Source organism: Excalfactoria chinensis, chromosome 3 (genome assembly GCF_039878825.1).
Source record: "Excalfactoria chinensis isolate bCotChi1 chromosome 3, bCotChi1.hap2, whole genome shotgun sequence".
In the NCBI taxonomy this organism is placed as follows: Eukaryota; Metazoa; Chordata; class Aves; order Galliformes; family Phasianidae; genus Excalfactoria; species Excalfactoria chinensis.
The window spans coordinates 41,537,589-41,560,215 of record NC_092827.1 but is presented as its reverse complement, the minus strand read 5'-3'; the positions used below and the strand labels follow the sequence as shown (position 1 = coordinate 41,560,215).

The window sequence follows — 22,627 nt, the reverse complement described above, 5'->3', positions numbered from 1 at the left end:
GTCGCTGCGCGAGAGGAGGCGGGGATTCCCGGCCGAGCGAGTGAAGGGGCTGCGCTGCTCTGAGGGAAGGCGAGCAGCCCAGGCGCTGCCCGCGGAGCGACGGGGACTTCGCGGGGGCACACGGGGCGGGTACGGGGCTCGCGTCGGAGGGGCGGGCCGGGCCGGGTTTGCCCCGCCCGGCGAGGAGGGCGGCCCGGCGGCGGCGGGCGGTACGGCAGAGCCGAACGGGGCTGTGCGGAGCGCGGTTGAGGCCCGGCCCGCGGAGCCGGTATGAGGCTGGGCAGGTCGGGCCCCCAGCAGCAGGTACGGAGGAGGGTGGGGGGGGGGGGACGTGGCCTCGCGTTTCTCGAGATGGGCTGTTTTAGGCCGTCAGCACGCGGAGAGACAGCGGTATCTCAGGCAAGGAACAAATGCTCCTGGAGGTCCGCTCTGGGAGATCCTTCAGTTCTGCGCACCGGGGCTTGTATTCTGCCGGGCCGCTCGGAAGGGTCCAGATGCTGCCGGCGTTGCCTCTTGCGGTCAGCGCCTCGGAGCGCCGGCTGCTCGGCTTCGGCATCGCGCGTCCGTAACAGCCTCGGATAAACTCGCTTCCTTCTGCGTGTGGCACGTAGCGGCAGCTTTAACCGGTGCGGTGCGGTGGCAGACCTTCCTCCCGAGTCCGGCCTTCCAGCAGCACCGTCGGGCCGGAGGGTCGGTGTCTCGTCCGTGGGGCCGTGTCCGAGCATGTGCGGGCATGTCTGCTGCCGGGCTGCGCCGCGGCTCGGAGCCGGGGCGGGCGCGGGGCGGGTGGCTGCGGCGCTTTCCAAAGCCGTCGTACCGACTGCGCTGTGCTCCGGGGATGTGGCAGCCGCGGATGCTGCAGGGGTGGATCTGTTTATTTCCCAAAGCTGCCCGTCTGCTTAGGGAGCCCCCCGGGGCTGCCATGTCAGCACGACCCAACGTGCGGCTTTCAGGCCCGTCGGCCCGGAGATGATAAGAGGGCAGAGGGAGATCGAAACAGCAGCTTATCTTTAGAGGTGAGGGAAACTCCGGCTCCGTGGCCCGCCCACGGCACAGCACGGCTGTGGTGGATCGTGGAACGGGCAGCGCCGGCTCCCTGAGCCTTAGAGATGATTCCCCGCTCCTTGGAGGTGTCAGGGAGATGCAGCGTTTGATGCCGGTGCTGACTGTATGTAAGGAGAGCGGGGTGACTCGCTGTGTTAGTCCAGGGCAGCCTGAACGTTGTGCATCCCGGTCAGCGCTGAGAATTTGCACTTCAGTGGCCATCGCTTCACTCCTCCTGCCAGGTAGCTGGGTACTAGGAGAGCTGTTGTGACAGGAGGAAGGGCCTCCGCTGCTGGGAGCCTATAGATGGGGAGAGAGTGGGAGATGAGATAGATAGCATTTTAGCCTTAGCTGCGGAGCAGCAGCTGTGCCCATTCCAAGAGCTCGGCATCCCTGCTTCTGTGTTTCAGGGTGGAATCTCTGACATGAGGTGTCTGTTCAAAAGTGATGCTTCTTTTGAACAGGTTCAGAACCAAAGCTGATGATGTTCTGTTCCCAGCAGTGCTGAGGCATGTTGTTCTTCAGGTATCAGATACACCTTTTAAACGTTTGCCATTCAGTTTTCCATCTGAAGGCTTTCCATCAGTGTGTTAGCAGCGCTGTTCCTGACAAGGCACTTCAAAACCTTCCCCAAAAATGGGCTTGATTCACAGTCTTAAAGATACAGAAAAGCTGCAATCAAATGGGATGCGACTTCCTCAGCTCCCAGAAAGCACAGTGTCACCCTGTAGGGGCTGGGGGGGGCTTTCACTTCAGCCTTTCTGATGGAGCCGTCACATGCAGTGTGATCGTTGTAGTTTGGCCTCTTCTCTGGGGCAGAAGAAGAGTAAAATGTAGTTGTCAGGAATCAAACTCCAGAGTGTTCCTCTTGGAGTGCCGAAGCTGGCAGATGCTGCAGCCCACCTGCTCAATGACAGCGTGTGCACGGATGTCTCCTTCACGTCTTCATGTGAGATATCCCTGATTAGTTGGCACCATAGCAGCTGGGACAAGGAGCTGTACCAGAGCTTTGCAGAGAGGACGTTCTAAATGCCATTCCACAGTGACAAGCGGTCTTGGCAGCAGCTTAGCAAAAGCAGTTTGTGAATGTCAGGACCCTGAGGAGTGAAACTACCTCCCAGGCCTTGCAGTCCCATGGAAAGGCAAAGAGGTCGCAGTAGGAGCTGTATGTGGTCTCCATTTATCCCAGTGGGACTGGAGAAATGAGGGCACCTGTCTGGGGACCACTGCGATCCGATGGGCTTTGGCAGCTCTGATGTGGATGTGCGCTGATTGTGAGCCTTTGGAAGCTGGTTTTTAATCTTAGAGGAAAGTTCAGGGGACAGTAACTGATTAATAACATCTCTGCTCGTGCATATAGAAACCTCAGCTGAAGAGAGAAAAAATGCAACTTTGAGTGAGTCTGGGATTGCTTGTTTCTAACAGCCTTTATCTATGTGGGGAAAACGTAGCAAACTTTGGCAAGCGGCTCTTGGGGGCTCAGTTTGCACAGAGCCTGGAAGAGCTGTGGCTGCTCTGCCATGTCCAAAGTGTCCCAGTGCCATACCTGGGTCCAGTCCCAGCAGGAGCAGGTTTGGGCCAGTGTCGGCTGTGGAGTGGGATGGGGCCAGGAGAGCATGCATGGAGCAGCCCCTTCCTCTGCCAGCAGCCACTTATCACAAAAAGAAAGCTGATGGAAACACAGATCGGGTACTTTTGGCAGCTTAGGACCTCTTTGAGGTTGTGAAAAAAGCGACCCGATGAGGGTTACAGCTGTTTGGTTTCCTGACATGCACAGCACCGCGCTCGTTCTGTATCAGTGGCACAACCGCATGGCGGCCGGCTGTGTACTGAACAACGTGTTCTGGACACCCTGCCAAAAATGCTCTGTGCAACTTTGCTGTGAACCAGGTTGGAGCGCGTGTGCATATGTATATTTGTGTATGTTTTCTGCAGCTGACAGGGCCTTTGTTGTTGCACTTCTCTGTTGCGGGAGCGGGGCTGTGAGCTATAAACAAGTGCGCTCCTTATGAAGCACTTGGAGGAAAATAATTAGCATTTGTACAAGCGGTACCGGTAAAAGTTCCCATGGCAGAGGACCCGAAGTACCCAAATAAGCTCTGCTCTGAATGACATATTCCTTTCTTTCTTGCAACCGCAGCTAAAAGCTGTTTATAACCGAATGCTGAGATGGTGTGTTTTTCTTTTCTAGGAACTCGGCATAAGAATTCCTAGACCACTGGGACACGGACCAAGCAGATTCATCCCAGAGAAGGAGGTGCGGTGGTGTTTTCAAGTACACAATGAACTTTATGCTTTTAAGGAACATTCTTTTAGTAGTAACCCACACTTGGTTTCAAGATAGCTGCTGAACTGCAGAATATTTTCACTTGTGTTCACATCGAGTCCTGGTGAGATTTTGGCCACAGTTCTGATATGCATAAGCAGTGAGCCCTGGAATGGTTACAAAACATCCTGTTCTGCTGCCTAGCAGTAGAGAAACTCAATACTGTTCTGGGGAGGAGCATCTGTTCCCTTGTTAATGTCTGGACACAGTTTCCTACTGGTCCACAAGGTACCTGCCCCTCTGCTCAGGGGTTAGATTTTCTTGAGCTGCCATTCCGACCGCCTGTCAGACTTGGGAGTGCTGCGGCCGAGCATTTCTGGTGCTTCTCATCGGCTGGTAGGAGGATTTGGAGCAGGGGAAAAGTTGCTGATGTGCCTGTGGTTTCCTAGGAATTCTTGAGCCTTATGCTTCAGTCTCCTTTATTTCTACCTCACTGTCCTGGCTAGCTTCTTGTTTCCTTCCTTTTTCACTCAGTGAGGTTGTTCCTTTTCAGCTAGCCTGCTGTTTTTATAGAAAGCTTGGATGAATTTGGAGCATTCAAGACAGTGAAGGTGAGGATTAGAAACGAGTCAGTCAGTGTTGCAGGAGAGGAAGCAAAGAGGCAAAAAGTCTCCCTTTGCTGGTGGTGGTGGTGTCTGGCATTTTGTGTGCTGATTTAATGCTATTAACAGCTGTCTCATGTAATTCCTTTCACTGGGGCTCTGGGTGCTGTGGCAATACATTTGTTTACTGTTTCACTGGCGCCCCTGAGACAACATTGCTAATTGCTCTTTCTGTTAAATCAGACCGTTCAAGTGGGAAGCGAAGACGCCATGATGCACGCGCTGTTTGCAGACTCTTTCGCTACGCTGGGCCGACTGGACAACGTTACCTTGGTGATGGTTTTCCACCCACAGTATCTGGAAAGCTTTCTGAAAACTCAGCACTATCTGCTGCAGATGGACGGCCCGCTCCCTCTTCATTACCGGCACTACATCGGGATCATGGTATGCTGGAGCACACGGCAGCAAGCAGAAGCAGCTGCTTTGGCAGTTATCTCTGATCTCTTTTACTAGCAGTTCTTACTGTGTTGTGCACTTTCTCGTTGGTGAGGCATTTCACTAGAAGCTGAGGGGAAGAACAGAGTAGGTTTGTTCCTGTCTGCTGTACAAATTGTTTTGTCAGACCAGTACTTGATGTTCTTGATGTTCAGAGCTTCAGTGCGAATGCGAGGAAGAAAAAAGTGTTATAAAAATATAAACAGTTGCTTACTTTTGGTTTCCTTAGTATCTCAGAAGCTGGTTCTCAAAACAGCCTTTTTTTGAGGTGCGTGGTCCATCAGATGCACCTCCCTCTCTCTGCCTTCGTGGTCCCATCCTGTTTCTGAATCTCAGTTCTGAGCAAGTTGTCTGCCCAGAGGGATTGAATTTTTCATTTCCATTCTGACAGTGCAGTGGTATTCGCCTGCTGAAGTTAAAGTTTTGTTCTGCAGCTTAATTTGATTGGCAACGCATCACTATTTGAGTGAATGGCACTTTTCTCTGTTGCAAAGCTACCAGTTAGTTCTTCTTGCTCTGTGTGATTTTAAACCCACTTTAGTTCTGGATGGCAAAGATCCATCTAGAAGCACTGTTGTTTCCTCTACTCTGGAGACCACTGTGCAGTATGGCACTCTCACTGCAGTAAAGCAGTGAGTCTATGCTTATACTTCTCCCTTGGTGGCGGCATGTTGCACCTGTGGCCAGCATCATTGGAGTGTATACAAACGAGCAATATTTATGGTGTGAACAATCATCAAAACAAGCAGATGTGTCAGTCTCTTTAGTCTCTTTAGTCTCTCCTTTTTCTTTTTTAACTCGGTCTTTGAACCCTGCAGGTCTTATTCTGTAGTATTTTGAGGAAATGATGACTTACTTACAGTAATTGCCATTAAAGTGCAAACTTTGTTTTCTGTATTGCAATCGTGTTTTCCCTTCTAGGCTGCAGCCAGACATCAGTGCTCTTACCTTGTTAACCTCCACGTGAATGACTTCCTGCATGTTGGTGGAGACCCAAAATGGTTGAACGGCCTGGAAAATGCACCGCAAAAACTGCAAAATTTGGGAGAACTGAACAAAATGTTGGCTCACCGACCCTGGCTTATCACCAAGGAGCATATCGAGGTACATCTTTCAGGGAGTAACACGAACCTATGCTTGTTTTTCAGTAAAATGCAGTTGCAGATTCTTAGGGCTAAGAGCCAGACAGGATGAGGGATGTTCTGTCCTGACGGTGGCTACTGGAGCAAGTTCTCCTCCTCTGCCCTTCCCTCTCCCCCTAGCACAGAGGAGGCAGGTGCTGGGGCTTGCTCAGTGCTGCCTGCCAGGTGCAAAGTGGGGGCATGACAGCAGGCTTGGGGGTAGGATGCACACTGTGCCAGGAGGCCCCAAACCTCCCACACTTTCCTGCCTGAAGGGGAAGTGGGGGTTAGAAGCTTCTTGCTAAATGTAGAACATTCCACCCACAAGGACGAGACAGAGAGCCCAGCCCTGGTGCTAGGTTTTAACACAGCTGGTTTGCCAGGAGTTGCCAGGATTTTCCAAGTCTCTAAGGACCAGCAGAAGAAACATGAAACTCCTGTGGTTGCATCTTCATCAGAGGTGTGAAAATTCAGCACAATTCAGCCTGGCTTTGGTGCAAACCATACGGTGCTAAATAGAAACTGCAGCGGTTTCAGTAGCTGTTTGGGAGCTGGAGAGAAGAATGGAGTCATCTGTGTGTGTGTGGCTTAACCCCAGGTCACCTGCAGGTGGGACACGGAGCACAGTAGCAGCAGCAGAGAGTGAGGAGGCAACTGTGGATATAGGAGAAATAATTTTAGCGGGTGAAGACACGTGTTGATAAATTGGATGGAGGTGGAATCATCTGAACCCTTTTTTAAAGTTAGTGCTTTTGTCTTGCATTATTTTTTAAAGCAACTTCTGAAGACGGAAGAGAACAGCTGGTCCCTGGCGGAGCTGATCCACGCTGTTGTTCTGCTGACACACTACCACTCCCTTGCTTCCTTCACGTTTGGCTGCGGAATCAGCCCAGAGATCGACTGCGAAGGCGGTCACACCTTCAGGCCACCTTCTGTCAGCAACTACTGCTTGTGTGATATCACAAATGGCTACCACGGGGTGGATGACATTCATGCCAGCCCGGCTGCAAGTATTCCGGTAAGTGTCTGTCTGAACAAACAACCTATTTCAGTAGCAGTAGTTTCTTTGTGAACTGAATACACCGAGGATGCCTTTCTGTTCAGTGAGAGTGGGATGGCTTAGCCTAATCTAGATGAAGAGCAACCAGTTGAAAAGAGACATTTAGGAGGTGCTGAAATGACGCTGCGGGAAGCCACCGAAGGAAGAGACAGAGATACAATCTCTTTGTTGTTGTCTGCTCTTTGTGTCTCGTCTGTTTGCCTAGCTGAATGACTGCTGCTGACCTCAGCTAGACTGCCATGCACGGCCTGAGCAGTCATGACCAGGAGTGCTTTTGTTTTCCACATGTGCAGTGGAAAGTTGGCTCTTCCTTCGAGTGCAGCGTTTGATGCCTTGAGGTGTTTTTGATGCACCAGATCTTTCACTATTTTCTGACCCTGTGTCTAAAACAGTGCTTCCTGCCTGCGGCATTGTGCTCACTGATGTGCGCTCGCTTCCAGTTGGTGAGAAGCATGATGTGAGTGTGGTGATATTTTCAGCGTGGGTTCCTTGCGGGGTGAGACTTTGCTGTAACGGTGCAGATGGCATTCAGGTTTTGTCTGATGAGCTTGCTGGTTTTCTGAAGGAGCAAACTGATTGCAAAAGGCAAAGAGGGAAGGGGGAAAGCAGCATAAATTGAAGATAACTTCATCTTGCTTTGTACAGGTGGATTTTTACAGAACCATATATTGAATTAATGGTGTCTTGTGGTGACAAAACTCTTGTGAAGTAAGATTATGTCCCGCTATCTGGCCTCTGAGATCTCACATTGCATTTACACTTACACTCACTCTGACTGTTCTCCATGTTTTCTTCAATATGTGAGCAGAGGAGGGGAAAAAATAACAGTTGGGCAGTAAATTGTGGTTACTTCCTCTACCAGAATGTCTGTTACGGCCCCTCGTTTTTCAGTTGTTAAACATCTAGATTAAGTAAGAGAAAATACTTCAATTTTAGTACAACAGCCACCAGTTTCGAAAAGCTGAGACTCCTCTTCAAACCTACCAAAACCACCAGGGGTCTGACTGAGAAAAGATGATGACTAAAGGTGAACTCTGAGGTCAGTGCGGATTTCTCTCAAGAGCTGGTTTCCTAGAACAATCAGTATTTGGAGATGTAAATGAAGGACACAACTGCTTGAATTTTCTGGCTTGATGATTTCTGCCATACTCGTCAGTTTGTGTTACACAGAGAAATGAAATGTCCGTGTCTCTTTTTCAAGACTACAGAGTCAGTCTGTGAAGTTGAAGCTCTTATGGAGAAAATGAAGCAACTGCAGGAGTGCAGGGATGAAGAGGAAGCCAGCCAGGAGGAGATGGCTACACGTTTTGAAAGAGAGAAGAGAGAAAGCATGTTGGTGTGCTCTTCAGGTAGCGCAATGTTGTGTGTCTACATGCTTACACTGATCCAAATTGCTTGAAGACATGCATGCCATTGCAGAAGGAAAAAAGGTGTTAGATGTCACAAACACCGTACCATTGCTTTGAGGGGATTGAGATGGGGAGTGCCTTGTTTTCTTTTGGAAATGCTTAAAAAAAATAAAAGCAAAGTAGTGCCAGCACTGAAGATAGGCGTGTACACAGACGAAGGGAGAAAAAATGCTTGTCTGTAAGAACGAATCCGGATGTTCTTCAAGGAGCTTCCTCTGGGGAGTCATAGGCGCAGCCATACTAAGCCATACCAAAGATTTTTAATCTGGGTAGTCAGGTGAAACTGTATTTATGTTAAAGAGTACAGAAACTCCCATTTTGCTGTAATAGTTCCAATTCCAGTTTGTTGTTTCTGAAATTGTGTGGAATTCTGTTTGAATTTAACAGAAGATGAAGAATCGGCGCCAACAAGGGATGTGTCTCGTCACTTTGAGGACACCAGCTATGGTTACAAGGACTTCTCCAGACACGGGATGCACGTGCCCACCTTTCGAGCTCAGGTAAGCAGGATGGAACTGCTCACAGGATGCTTCAAGTGCTCTCCTCTTGGCGTGCCACATACCAGACCCAGAAATTGCTGTGCTGTTGTTTACTGGCCCATGGATGAGAAAGCAAGCAAGCAAACAAAACCCCTACAGTTATCTGCCCTGAGATAAATGACTCTAAAGCACCAGACCTTCACAAGTTCACGTCTGCATTTGTTCTTCTTTTAAGGATTACTCTTGGGAAGACCACGGCTATTCCTTGGTTAATCGTCTTTACCCAGACGTGGGACAGTTACTTGATGAGAAGTTTCACATTGCTTATAATCTGACTTACAACACAATGGCCATGCACAAAGACGTGGATACCTCAATGCTAAGACGAGCTATTTGGAACTATATTCATTGTATGTTTGGAATAAGGTCAGTTTGATTCCTTTGTTCTTATATATGTCAGATTTGCTACTACTGGCAAATCTTGTTTTGACAGAAGCAGAACTCTTATTAAGCAAATATGTGCGTGTTTGCTTGCTTTTTTGTTCTCTTTTTAAACATCCAACAGTGGTACAAATTACACAGTAACTGATTTTTCTCATAGGAAGCTACAAAAAAAAACAAAAACCAAGTGAAATAAGTGCTGCTTGAAAATGAAAGTGTGTTTCTTTCCAAACAGATACGATGATTACGACTATGGTGAAATTAATCAGTTGTTGGACCGCAGCTTTAAAGTTTATATCAAGACTGTGGTTTGCACTCCTGAAAAGACCACAAAAAGAATGTATGATAGCTTCTGGAGGCAGTTTGAACACTCTGAGAAGGTACAGTGCATCTGTGTTCTGAAGGGCAGGGGTGGGAGATTTGTTAGCCCTGCTAACAGCGCACCTACCCAGCCAGCATTTGGCTAACGCTGGTACTGGGCTTGGATTCCCAGACTGATGTAATTTTCATGCTGAACGTTTGCTAGATAACAGCTTAACTCCTTATGAAAATAGCTGAGATACTCAGTTATAATAGGGGTACTATAAATGATGACTTACTTAAAGGTGGAAGTAAAATAGTTCATATCATTGTCGGGTTTTTTTTGTTAGACTTACAAGCTTTCAAGCACATAAACCCTTCTTTAAAGCCCCAAACTTTGCACCTCCATGCCCAAACCCAAGGCCAGTACACGTACTCAGTAGCCATTCCCACACCATCCTTATGGAAGCGATGCCAGGGCAGCCAGGCACAGCCATTATGTGTGGAAAGCCAAACATTTCTCACCCCCACCACCGCATGGTTCTTTATCACCCCTCTGCAGAAGTGCAGTGCTTACACTGAGAGATGGGCTGGGTAACTCAGATTCTTGCTTCTGGTAGCAGCTGGGAGCCTCTCCCTCAGCAGAAGCAATAGTTGTATGGCATGTTAAAGATTTTCCCTGTGCTTCACTGCTGCTTCCCACCCCCTCATTGTCCAGGCCATAATCACCTGTGTGTAACTAGCTGTGTGTTTCTCTCTTTGACCCACAGGGGCAAACGACCTTACCACCTCTTCCTTTGCTAACAACCCCCTCCGCTCCACAGGTACCAACCACCCTTTTGCCTTCAACTAATTAACTAAATCAGGCTGAACTTCCACAGTCATTTCCAAGCTGCACGTAGTCAGCTACTGCTGAAGGGCTTCTGTGCTTGAAAGCTTGTCTGTTTTTTTCCAGCTAAGGCAGTTGGTCTAACTACAGGTTACCCACCTCTTCTTACCACCCTGGCCCTACTTTTGAACCACCCCCCACCCTGTGTCCCACTGCTGAGTTGTGCTGTAGCAGTGGAGCACCTCCTGCAGCTATTCTATCAGCTTTACTGATAGAACTAATTTAGTTTCCTGGGTAGCTGAAGCACGCAAAGCTCTCCCCCATTGCTAAGGCAAAAGCTAATCTGAAAACCACAGCCCCACAGACTTCCTCTTCCTGCAGTATGTTTCTGTGAGCACTTTGCTGAAGAGTGACTTCTTTTCCTTCTGAAAGGTCCATGTAAATTTGCTTCTGGTAGAAGCTCGGATGCAAGCCGAACTACTTTATGCTCTGAGAGCTATTACTCGCTATATGACCTGATGTCTCCGGCTGCCTGTCGACGCTGGAATGTTCCGCAGCTGCAGTATGGCAGAGGAAGATACGAAGCCTCAGGACCAATGGTAGCTATAAATTAAGATGCCCGTTGTGCCATAACTCCCTTAGTTTCAGCTCTTTCCACTTTTGGAATGTCACCGCTGCCATGGGGCAGCGAACGCTTGGCAGTTGAAAAGACGGGGCTGTGCCAAAGTGCTGCCTGTTGGGGGTGGTTTGGCTTCAGCCAGCACGGGACGCTCTATGGACTCGTGGCAATATCGCAAACCATAGCTATATAGATCTTGTAAGGCAAACGCAACAGGAGTTGGAGCGTGAAAAGAAGTGGGACTTGATGACATTTGCTTTCCCCGTGAGAATAATTTTAGAAAATCTCGATGCTGCTATTTGTGCTGGTGGAGCAAACGGAGAGGCTGTTCCAGCTGAGCTCAACGTGAAAGCGAGCACTGCTATTGTCTGAGCCTTTATCGTGCGTGGTTTCCAAAAAGCCTTGTTATTTAGATTGATTTTTAATCAGAACTACACCTCCTCTGTCCGCACTGATGATCTGAAAGATAGCAGTCCATTTTCTCAAATAGTTTAGCCTTAAAGATGCTGTAGGACGTTTGTTAGGCATCATTTGGTGAGCTCCAAAGTGCAATGGTCTTCCTATGGAAAGAAGAGGACGTGGTCCTTAGAGCTTTGTGCAGATCTGACCACGGCCGGTGCTGTGCAGCTCCTTGTCCTGCTTCTCCAGGGTGAGCTGATCCCTGCTCAGGGGCTGCCACAAGGGATGGGAATGTTGTTCTAGGCTGCCAAACAGTCCTACTGCGTTACATGCCCAACGCTGGTCTTACTGATTTTTTTGCAGTTGCTTAAATAACTAGGCTAAAAACCATCTATTTTTAGTCAATTCAAAACATGATTAAAATGCTGACATTTAATATACAGTGGTTTTGGAGAACACATGAATACTTTTGTATGAGTGTGAATTGCTTTTTAAATATGTCAGTATTATTGGTCTTTTTTAAATAAAGATAACAACTTTTTCCTCCTGGTGTTTTTGTGTGGTTTAGTTTTGCATTTCTGCTCTTCCTGGTTTACACACTCGCTCTGTTAAAGACTGGTTTTAAAGTGCTTGAAACGGTAACCGAGCAGTGGTTCAGAAAGTGACAAACCGTGGCTTTTCCAACAGTCTAAACCAGGGGGGAGGTAAAGTTTAAAAGATGAAGTTCTTCACTATACCAGGAAGACCTGTCATCCATCCTCCCTCCTCCTTTCCCATAGTTCTCTACCTGCTATTCAGGCGTGCTCTGCTGTACGGGGTTTTCTGTTTCCTCACAGGTTTATCTCACAGCTGTGCTATGTGTCCAGAAGGACACTGGGACAGAGGGTTCCAAAGGCATCACAGAAAGCCACAGAGCTGTGACAAACTGCTTTGGACGCACTCCTGCAGCTGGCTGTGATGGGGTTCTAGTAACCTCGTGTGTCAAAACTTACAGTAGTAAGGCAGGGAACAAATGGAGGTAACCCAGTCCCACCAGTAGAACTGAGCTGCCTCAAACTGGTTTCTGCTGCTGCAGGACATTCTGACAGCAGTTTTAGGCATGTAGTTTAAGAAGCTGAAACATCTGAAATGATCGAGGGGAGAAAGATTAATAAACTGTCAAAAATCGTGACTAACAGGAAGCATCTGCTGTTTCCTCTTCACTAAAAATACAGGATTTCTGATGTGCCAAAAACAGAGCAGAACTTTCCTGCCTAAAAATCACAAAACTAAGCCGTGCCTAAAGACGTATCAAAAAAGTGTCTTCCCACTTTTGCTCCTGGTGCTTATCTGTTGGCTCAGAGGTAAACATGCAGGCTCCCATGAAGCCTCACCTGTCCATTTCCAGCCACGAGCTGGCATATGCAGGCACCCTCTTCCTTTTCAAAGAGCAAACCGTGTGTACGCACAGAGCTTCTTGCTGCCACATTTTCAAACAGTGCCCACAGCCAACCCTAACTCCACACAGAGCCGCCTACCTGAGAGTAAGGGGTCTGAAAACATTTGGGTTTTCCAATGAATGGTGTTAAAGGCATTTGAGGTCCTAAGAACAAGAGGAGCAAGGCTGTTAAGAGCAGTGGCATCTTTATACACATGAAGGTGGCAGCTGTCTCCTGCAGCACGGACAGAAGCTGTGTGTGATGGCTGGGGGTGAGGAAGAAACCACGACACCTCTGCAAACACTAATCTGTGAGTTGCTGCTGCGGGCTGTCAGCCCTGAGCAGCTCCTGCAGAGCCTCAGCCCATAGCCATGGAGTGCAGCAGCTTCTGTGCATGCAGGAACAATATACCTCAGTGCTCCCCACACATTGTGGGCGCACAGTAGCGGCAACTCAACTCACTCCAAAAGACGTAGGTGGGGGAAGCTGTTCAAAAGGCCGTGGACGGAGACTGTGGCTGTGGCCTCCCAGGACAGCATCAGCACACCCGGTCTGCGCTAGCAGGAGGGGTGGGAGCTAACGGCTGGCTGCCTGCATGGGCCCACATGAAGCACTAATAAAATAAACAACAAAACCAGCATGTTCTTCTCAATCTCCACTTATAGGAGCGTGACAGTCTCATCTGCCCATGGGCAATTCACAGTCCTCCCCGTTAGCCCCTGGCTTTATATCTTCAGAGTTTCAGTTCAAAACTTCACACGTGCGCAAGAGAACACACTCTACCAAGGCAGAAAAAGTAACAGTGCAAGAGGCTATGTGCTTGGTCTCTAAATAGAAATGGCTCCTGAAATCACAAGAGAATCCCTGCATTGAGGTTTGTCATAAACACAACCACATGGTAGAGGATGCTATAAAAATACACCAAAAATTCAGCATTCTGGGGCTTGCAGTTATTAAGAGTTTTGCTCAGAAAAAGACCTGTGAGGCTCCACGGGTGCTCTGAGTCCTCAGCTGTCCTCTGCCCGCCCTGGCATTACAATGTGTGCCTCTTCCTGAGAGTGTCACAGGACAAAGATGGGGACAGAGGTAACACCCATGGGCTGTCCCAGCTTCTCCCTCCAGTTTGGGACATCCCGTTCTGCTGTGCTATAGGCCACCCTACACTGCTGTTTACAGTTCAGTTGCTCGAACTACTGCAACAACTCGCATTTACTGAAATAACTAACATTTTCTTTGAACTAATTTTAATTGCTTACATTTCTGCCATCACAAGGACTTGAGCAAGAAGTCTGTTTCAGGCTGCCTCCTGAGAGACACACACTGAGGATTTCTCAGTTCTGATTAGAGCTTCTGACAGGACTTAGCCACGAGGTCTGTTCGCTGCATCCCCACCCAGCGCCACGCAGCATGGTGTTCTCCTGCCTTCTGCCTTGATGCGAATGCCAAGAACAAATGCCTCTAGCACTCTCTTACCCATCGTGCCTTCTTTCATATCCACTCTTGGCCAAGGAGCAAATGAGGCACTGAAGCTGCTTATCTCCCCTCTCAACTTCTTTAACCAGAAATTAAAATGGCAAAAGAAAGAAGAAGAATAAGGAATAATAACAGATCTTTTTGAATTCAGCAGAAGTGCTGTCAGAACCGAACTATACTAAGCAGCTCTCTTCTGCAGATTGTAGCAATGGAGGCTTCCACATGGCCATAAAAAGGCCAAGAGCAATAAGGCAAGTGCACTACATACGGGGCTGCCCTAGTTCTGCCCCATGGATGATGTAAGCCTGGACGACACAGCATGCCAGGCAGTCAGAAGCACTGGCACATACAGCTCCTGGGAGCATAAGAACAGCTGAAGGAAGCACACACCAAACCAGCTGAAATCTTACATGGGTATTTTGCAATAAGATGTGAAGTATTGACTCAGAAAGGCTCCTTACCTGCAACAGCTGGCCTGTATCCTGACAGCACCACCACAGGAGTTGGGACATTCCAGCCACATGGCATCAGGTAAAGAAAGGGAGACCTCTGAAGAACAACTTTGCTCCTGACTGTGAGAGCCTTCAGTGAGAGAAAGGAATGCTGTGATGTAACACTCCAGAATACCAACCCTTGCACTTGGGTTATTCTGTTGCAGAATTTCATATAAAGTGTGTCCAAGCCTTTGAGTAAGAGATAGCTTCTAAGGAGCAATATTCCTTTCCAGTACATTAGATCCAGGTACCCACTGATAATCCACCTTTAAAGATGAGAGGTTCTGCAAACAGCTTTCTTTCATTTTGCCAGCTAAGAAAAATCTTACCAAATGGGTGCTTGAGAAACTCAAAATATATTCTAAAATGTAATTACACAACACAAAAATTTCAGACAAGCCCCTTTAAAAGACAGCATCCCTTATATAAATACTAGGCTTTACCAACTTTCTAAACATTAACTTCCCGTGCTGTCCAACATGCTTACCAATGGCAACATATATTGGAAAAATATAACTGTACAATCTACGTCACAAAAAAAAAAGCCCCAAACAGATTAAAACGCAGCAATGATCGCAGTGGAACCGGAGGAGCGATGGGTCTGAATTCGGTCAAGAAGTTTTTCTGCCACAGGTTTGAACTCCGTTTCCCAGTACAGTTTGTGGTGGTCTCCTCCGTCGAGGCCGTAGCCTAATGCCAGCTCTTCATCTGTAACCAAGCAAAACATCGTCATCAGTATTTTATGGCTACAGCACATACAACTTATCAGCTGTTGATGTTCATAACTTCGAACCAGCTCAGCACTTAAGAAAAAATGGAGCATCACCGTCTGAAGGACACAGCTCGACTTGGGAATGAAGGATGTTGAAGCCAGAAAAATGGCAAAAAGCACACAGCAGGTTATAGTCTTTTCTCAACACGACAGCTCAGCTGCGGCTCTGAGCCCAAGCAGTTGTTGTGACTATCAGCCTGGAAACTACATTGGTTTTAGCGTTACCCAAAGCAATTTTGCTAACGTCAGTAATCCTATTCATCTAACTATGGCTCTTTTGCTGTGGCACAAATTTCTTTGCCAGTTTGGTTTCTGAAGACTTTATCAAGCTACATCCACTCTTGTACTTAAAGCATTTGAACCACACCAGTCAATATATTACTGATGGCCTTCCTTATTCACAAACTGCATAGACTGAGCAGTCTTAATGGAGACAAGTGATGTTAGATATGAAAGGAAGACATCACATGTTCTTCCCCCTCTGTTTTTGCCTGCATGTGGCAAAGTAACAAATCCTTATAGGAAAACAAGAAGTCAGTCTGCAGCCAGTAGTATACTCCTGCAACAGGAATTTACAAACACAAATGATAACACTGAACAAACATTTCCATCCAGGAGTTTAGCACAGTTTAACAGAAGGAATATTCGTCAGCACTTAGGCCACAAATGGGTCAAAAATGAAGATGTAATCCTCCAGCTAATGGGCAGCATGATGAACCTTGGTCCTAGACTATGAAAGCAGCAGGCTCACAATCTCTTAAACTTGAGGAGAGTTTATTGCACTCTCACAGCACTAAAAGACAGCTCAGAGATGGAAAGAAACTTTGGTTACCTGCACCGAGTCAACACTTAAACAGCAACTATTCATGTGCAAAACAAAGACAGGGTGCTGGTGCAGAGCAGACACCCTGAGTTGCAAGTGCAGTAAAAAACTGTGTTATTCATGCGTGGGGATGGCTCCATTTCACAGAAAGGTACCAGTAACAGCAAACAATATTACATTTCCAAGCCACTACAGGGTTTCTCAATGATCAAAATTAAAGAGATGCTGATTATGAAGATGTTCTTCTAACATGGCATTCTACACAGAAGGAAGATGCCACTTTAATTTAATTGGAATTGTTCTTATTACAGCTTGTGCCCATTGGCTCCTGCCTTACTAATAGCACGTTAGCCCAGCATATGCAAAATGAATCTCTGCAGAAGAGCGGTGAGAGATCCTGAGGAGAAAGATAAGGGATTATGGTTTTTCTCTTCAGGCTGAATTGCTTCGCCTGCTCCTGAAATTACTTCCTACCCAGAAGCTGGCTGTGTCTTTATAGGTCTAAAAATGTGGAATCACTGAGATCAGCCTACAGCAAGAAGGGGCAGAACCATTCCAAAGCTGAAGTGTTAAAGTAAAACAAAACAGTACATTTCTCACAACAGAACATGAGTAATGCCGGGGATCAGTGAGGGCCAGTGTCCCACATGCAAGCTGTGCATCTTCAGATAATAGAAGTTTCCCACGACCCTCCTCAAAACAAGCAGAATTGGGTACTGGCCAAACAGCATATGAGTTGGCTGCACGCCCAGGAGCAGGACATGCACGCTGGGTCCACAAGCTACAAGGAAAGCTGAAAAATAGTGTACAGACTGGTCTGCAAGGGCTCCCTGTCCCCACAGTTCCATCAGGACAGGGGCCGGGAGTCCCGGCCTTGTAAGGAGTCACAGGTACAATGACTCTAAAATAACCTCCTGGAATGGAGAGGGAAGGTACAAGTGTGCAGAAGAAATGTCTGTAAGAAGAGAGAGAGAAAGGAGACTTCACTGAATGATCAGACAGAAGGATGTTCTCAGGATGGAGATTCATTTCCATTGCTAATCCTGAGGGAGTGGGGCAAGGCAAAGCCACTGTGTGGGGCCAAGAAATGCCAACTGCAAGGAGCTCTGAGCCAAAAGAGTGACACAAGAGACAAGAGCAGCTGAGAAAAGCAAATGGCAGTGTTACTGGAGAGCTTTGCCACGGCAGCTCAGGCTGCTGGGAATAGGCAGGGAAAAAAGAAAAGTGATGCCTTTGCTCCACTTTCTTGGTCTTCACATCTTTTCATGCTATTTCCACTCCCCTTTGGCTCGCTCCTATCTCCTGTCATCTTGTTCCAGGTATGGAAAAGAAAAATAAAGAGGAAGAGGTCAAGCACAGCAGGTGAACAGAGGTATCTGCTTTGCCATGCGGTACTTGTTCAGCTTCCTGAGGGTGTGCCAATGCTGAAGTACAGTCCGCTGTCTGTCAAGAGCTGCCTCCTGCTTCCTGAATGATAGAATCAGAGCGATGACAGTTCAAGGCTGTTACTGGATACAATGGGAGGAGGAAGATGTAGGACAATAGTAACCAGATGCTATTACTAAAATTTTGTTGAGATATTAACACACAGAGGAACCAGATCCAATGAGTAAGATGAGCTGGCTCTTTTTTCCCTACAGCTACTCTTCTGACTACAGCCTGCAGGAAGACCAGCCTTCTGATTTACTCCTCACCTATTTGCAATTAATTGCTGCTACATTCTATAACTGGAATGGTGATTGTACATGAGCGTCCAGTTCCTGAAAGCTGTACTCGTTAATGAGAGTTCCAACTGCTACACAGCCTGGACTCTGCAGTCAAATTCACTGCTGGAGTAAGCAACGTTAAATGTAGAGGAAGAAATACTTCAGAATTATCCAAAACAAAGATATACTTTCACTGCTGCATGCCGGAAAATTTAAGTATGATTATGGCTGTAAAGTTTCCAGTTGCACTGCAGTATGCAGTATGCAATATGCAGTATGGTAAGTAGAGCACTCGTGATCTTGAGGTACTGAGTATTTTCAGGTAAACAGATGAAATTGTTGCCCGTATTAAGATACGCTATAAATATCACAGCAAGGCATCCAATGAAAGCAATGGCTTCTAAAGGTGAATTACAGTAATTTTGCTGCAACTGAAAAAGAAAATCCTCACAGAACCACCCACTGTTCTGATTGTCTAAACCAAAATATTGCGGGGATCTCAATTCATATCTGGGTCTCACATACAGCAAAGCAAGCATAACCCCTTACTGCATTTCCCCCTAAAAATCAAAGCAAAACTAGTTAAGGCCTGCTTTAATTTCCTTTACATTTTAAAGATTTTTTTAAAGGTAATTTCAAATGACTTACTTCTAATAAAAACAGTGCCAAAGTAGCGTTCATAATATAAAGATGGAAGAATAAGGGTATTAAACCGCAAAATCTGAAGCAAAAAGATGCAAAGATCAGACTAGGTAAATGAGTTCAGGCCTTAACGTTTACTTGCAGGCACCTTCCAGCATATGTATATGCGGAGGAGTGCACCCTCCCCAGCTTCATGGAGCACATTCCCCAGACAGCCCAGCAGGTGCTGTGCAGCAGCACTGAGCTGCTTCTATAAAGAGCTGCAATTACTTCTGAGGCTAGAAGGACCCATATCCAGAGAAAAGCATGCTTTGTACTGAAAGTTGGCTCAGGTAGGCCAAAGGACAGCTGGTGAAAAAGCAATAGTGGCATGCCAATTAGACAGGATAAAGAGGGGAGTAGCAGTGGCCAACTCCATCTAGGCAATCTGCAAAATCTCAGGGAACATGCTGGATGTCAGCAAACTACTGTGTGGCTGGACAGTCTATATTGGCCTACCCACTTACAGATGTATGACAGACTTCCCATCCAAACAATGCCATTTTGATTTTGTGCCTTCTATTTCTCTTATTAAGGAAAAGACACCAATAATGTGAATCTCACCTAAGAGTGATGTGAGCAGCATCAGCAATGTGTCAGTATCTTCTCCAAAGCACGAGGCCGCACTTGTGATGTTCTCACTGTAGTTCCACAGGGTTTTGCATATCAAACAAGCCAGCTGCAAGTCTGCTGGCCCAAAGTCTCGTAAGCAGTCAACTAACCTGTCAGTATCAATCAAAAACAGTGTTTTCGCTCTATGTAGTTTTCTCATGAGTCCTTTAAAATCTAGGCAGTCTAGAAGTACATTCTAAGTGCATGCAGATTCTACAGGACATCGCAGGAAAACTCTACATTAATAGACTTCCGCTACTCTCTTCTTTTTCACTTAGTCTAGTATTGTAAGGATACAAATGTGCCTTTTGCTTGTATACAAGGGCACATGCCTACCTGACCCTGACCACACCAAATAACTTGTTAGTCCAATTGAACAATTTCAATCTTATATGTCACAAATACAACCAAATGAAAGATGCCCAACTTCAACAGATTTCATGGTAACATGTGACTGTTCCAGATATGTAGCTACCACTACAGCCAAGGCTGCAATGTAAGCCATCCTTACTGGACACCAAGAATCCACCTGGGAAGATGACATGAAAGCAGAAAAATCTTCTGTCAACACTTAAATCTTACTATATATACCAGAGCATCTAACCAGAAGACATCCAAAGCCATTTGTTGTTTCCATGACTCACAGAATTACCTCTTAGAATCAGTGAAGCCTGACTGTTTTGCAGATCTCATTCCTTCTTGTATTTTCTTAGCCTGCATTCCCAATAGACTCCTCTCAGAAATGCCAGTTTTATTAAGGACCATTAGGTTCTTGGCCTTTCTTCTAGCTTCACCTCCTCACAGATAGCAAATGCAGGATAGATCATACAGGACACTGAAATTAAACTATAACTTTTCTGTTTCCACCAGTTTATGTGCAGTAAATATCCAGAGTTTCCATTTCCAAACAGTACTGTTCCCAAGTCCTAGGGCAGCAGAAATAAATGCTGTTCTTCACCCACTGTCCCTAGTGAGCTCTCTAACAGTAATCCTTCATAGATGGTCTCTTCCTCAACCTTACGACACCCTCTTTGTCTCTTCCCAGCTTCACTGTGAGCTTTATAACCCAGTGATGAGGAAAGGAAACACACTAGCACTTTCAAACACAGCTGAAAACACCAGTAACTGAAAAGCAACTAAAAGGAGGCTTGCAGAAAGCTGGCAGGTGTCTGATAAAAACCCAAAAGACCATGTTTTTGGTGTTGTTTTATTTTGTTGTTGTTGCTGTTGTTTTTTAAGCTTATCCCTCTGATGAGACCGATTCCTGGTTTTATTAGGAACACTCTATATGGGCACAAGAACCTAATTTCCAAAAATCCATAGGGCTGATTTTCTTAAGGTCATCCTGACCATGTAACCACTTGATATATTCTCTAGATTCATTCCACACTGTTAGCTTTTCCTTCCCACTTCACCAACTTTCAGACAATTCCACATCTTACATAATTGCACGTAACGGAAATTCTACTAATTCCATTTTATATAAAATCCAATATAGAAGGCATTTCTCACATTTGTTCTTCAAATAACCTGTAATTTATTTTTATTCCTGCTTTCCAGCTTTCAAACTCTGAATGTTAACCAGAACACGGGAAGGAAAGATAAGCAGACAAAAAGCCTTGTTTACACTGAGTAAAATAAGTAATTATGTGATGTATGAACAGGAAAGCATTTCAAAGTTTGACATATTGTTTCATAAATGTGGGTTGTATCAGCTGCTTTACAAGCGTAAGAACAAGATCTTTCATGTTGCTCCAGTTAAGCTGGATCCTCTATTATCTGAACATCAAAGCCACAAGTGTTGCATCCACAGTGCTTTTTTCAAGATCTTTTCACTTACAGTAAAAGTGCCTGAACAGTGAACTCTCAGAGAGAGCAGACACAGGAGCTTTGTTATACCAAGCATGGATACCTCAGACTGTTCTCTCTGCAGTATTAAGTAGTTAGCAAAATTACAAGAGACCATGAGAGTACCCTATTTCTTTCACAGATACGTATTAAAGGTGGATATTAATTGTACATTTAACTCGCATAGGATTCAGTTAGGTCAATCATAAGTGGCTACTGTATAGCCATGCCTTAGTTATTGCGCTGTACACTCCTGTATATATCAGGAAGATTATTCTACTAGTCTTGGCACTGTAGTTGTCTAAAGCATTCCAATGCCCTTGCAAAAAAACATACTGAAGAATATGAAAGATTCTCTCTTGAAGCCCATTAGATCCCTGCAACATTACTACAAGTTTTTGGTCCCAGTGAAAAAGAATCTGATTAAAGATCTTTGGCCAAATGACTGGAACGTGTCTTTTGGTAAAATATAATCAGGAACTTACTTCCCAATTCCTCCTTCTTCCATCAGAAGAGCTCGTCTGTCCTTATTTACTGTGAGATTGAGCAAGACTCCACAGGCAGAAAAACAGACATCTTGATTCTTGGCATCAAGTAAAGCAATCACAAACTTGTGTACTGGGTTGTAAAGAAAAAAAAACAGCATTACTGAGAAGACAGATCACCATGCAAGTGAAGGTGCAGCACTCTTATTAAATCATGCACACTCAGAAAACAGTCAAATACAGGATATCCAACCCCAAACTGTAACCTTGTAGCATACTAGTGTGAAGTTACTGCATTTGGATTATGAAACGGGATAAGAGTCATTAATACAAACTCAACACCATATACTTCAACACAACACCTACAAAATTCTACATCAAAGTACTATGAAAATCAAGTCAGAAAAAGTTAGGTTGACCAAGCTGAATTACAGGTAACTGTTAAAAAGCATCACTCTCATTTCAATCGCAGTCAGCATAAACCACTAGGATTTAGCGTCTGGCACTCACAGAGGGAAGTTCCTGCCTCCATGTGAGGCAGGGTTGCCTCAGACTGTATCAGATCCAGCTGGGACTGCTGCAGCCTGGGGCTCCTGCAGGAGGTGGGCAAGAAGTAGATGCTGGGCATGCAGCATATCTCAGCACTTGCTGAATCTAAACTCAATAAGCAGTGGAAGGCAACTTCAGCCAGAGTCAGTCCTGTCTAGAGGAGAAGCAGTCTTCCAGCTCCTCCTGAACTAGACACGCTGACACTATGGTCTCGCCAAGGTGTAAAAATCAGTCCTTTGACTGAGACAGCTCATTAGCAAGCAGCTACTAAGTGTCAGTTCTTCCTTTGCAGATACCTTTGCCTCCACAAACCTTTATCTATTCATCCTTGAAAGAAGGAATTGTATATTGCTGCAAATCGCCACACTTTGGACACAGACAGGCAGACAGAAAATACAAAAATTAAAAAAAAAAAAAATCAGTTAATTGGTTTTTAATTAAACTGATTTTGCACCTTCTCTGGACAGCAAGGAGCTGCCATTTTTCCCCCAAAGATCTTCAGGCACCAAATCAAAAGGACTTGGGAAGACTTGTATCCTACTTCACCCAGGGGCAAAGAGGAAGCCTCTGTTAAGGCAAACATCTTAACTGCATATTACAAAGCACTAACAAGCTGTTGAACATGGGAATCAAAAGATTATGAACCTAAATGAGTGTTAAGTTGGATATTCATTTTATATCAAATCAGTACAAACCTGTATG

The 22,627-nt window shown here is 46.0% G+C and overlaps 2 protein-coding genes across 7 annotated transcripts in view; one reads left to right on the top strand and one right to left on the bottom strand.

The window, feature by feature from the left end:
* SESN1 (sestrin 1) overlaps positions 1–11,609 on the top strand; it is a 66,056-nt gene extending 54,447 nt beyond the window's left edge. Inside the window, exons 1-10 of one of the 5 annotated variants that reach the window (XM_072330948.1) lie at positions 30–129; positions 3,236–3,301; positions 4,156–4,356; positions 5,329–5,511; positions 6,304–6,546; positions 7,790–7,937; positions 8,385–8,497; positions 8,712–8,902; positions 9,153–9,297; positions 10,479–11,609. In XM_072330948.1, the coding sequence (XP_072187049.1) occupies positions 4,183–4,356; positions 5,329–5,511; positions 6,304–6,546; positions 7,790–7,937; positions 8,385–8,497; positions 8,712–8,902; positions 9,153–9,297; positions 10,479–10,565 (1,284 nt within the window). In that variant the 5' untranslated portion in view covers positions 30–129; positions 3,236–3,301; positions 4,156–4,182 and the 3' untranslated portion in view covers positions 10,566–11,609. The other 4 variants (XM_072330947.1, XM_072330946.1, XM_072330949.1 and 1 more) reach the window with 4 other exon arrangements.
* A 3,174-nt stretch (positions 11,610–14,783) lies between these two features.
* The window catches only part of ARMC2 (armadillo repeat containing 2), a 62,006-nt gene continuing 54,162 nt past the window's right edge, over positions 14,784–22,627 (bottom strand). Inside the window, exons 16-18 of one of the 2 annotated variants that reach the window (XM_072330944.1) lie at positions 21,377–21,509; positions 18,996–19,153; positions 14,784–15,157 (exon numbers count right to left, since the gene is read on the bottom strand). In XM_072330944.1, coding sequence (XP_072187045.1) covers positions 15,006–15,157; positions 18,996–19,153; positions 21,377–21,509 — 443 coding nt within the window. In that variant the 3' untranslated portion in view covers positions 14,784–15,005. The remainder of the gene's footprint in view (positions 15,158–18,995; positions 19,154–21,376; positions 21,510–22,627) is intronic. The other variant, XM_072330945.1, reaches the window with a different exon arrangement.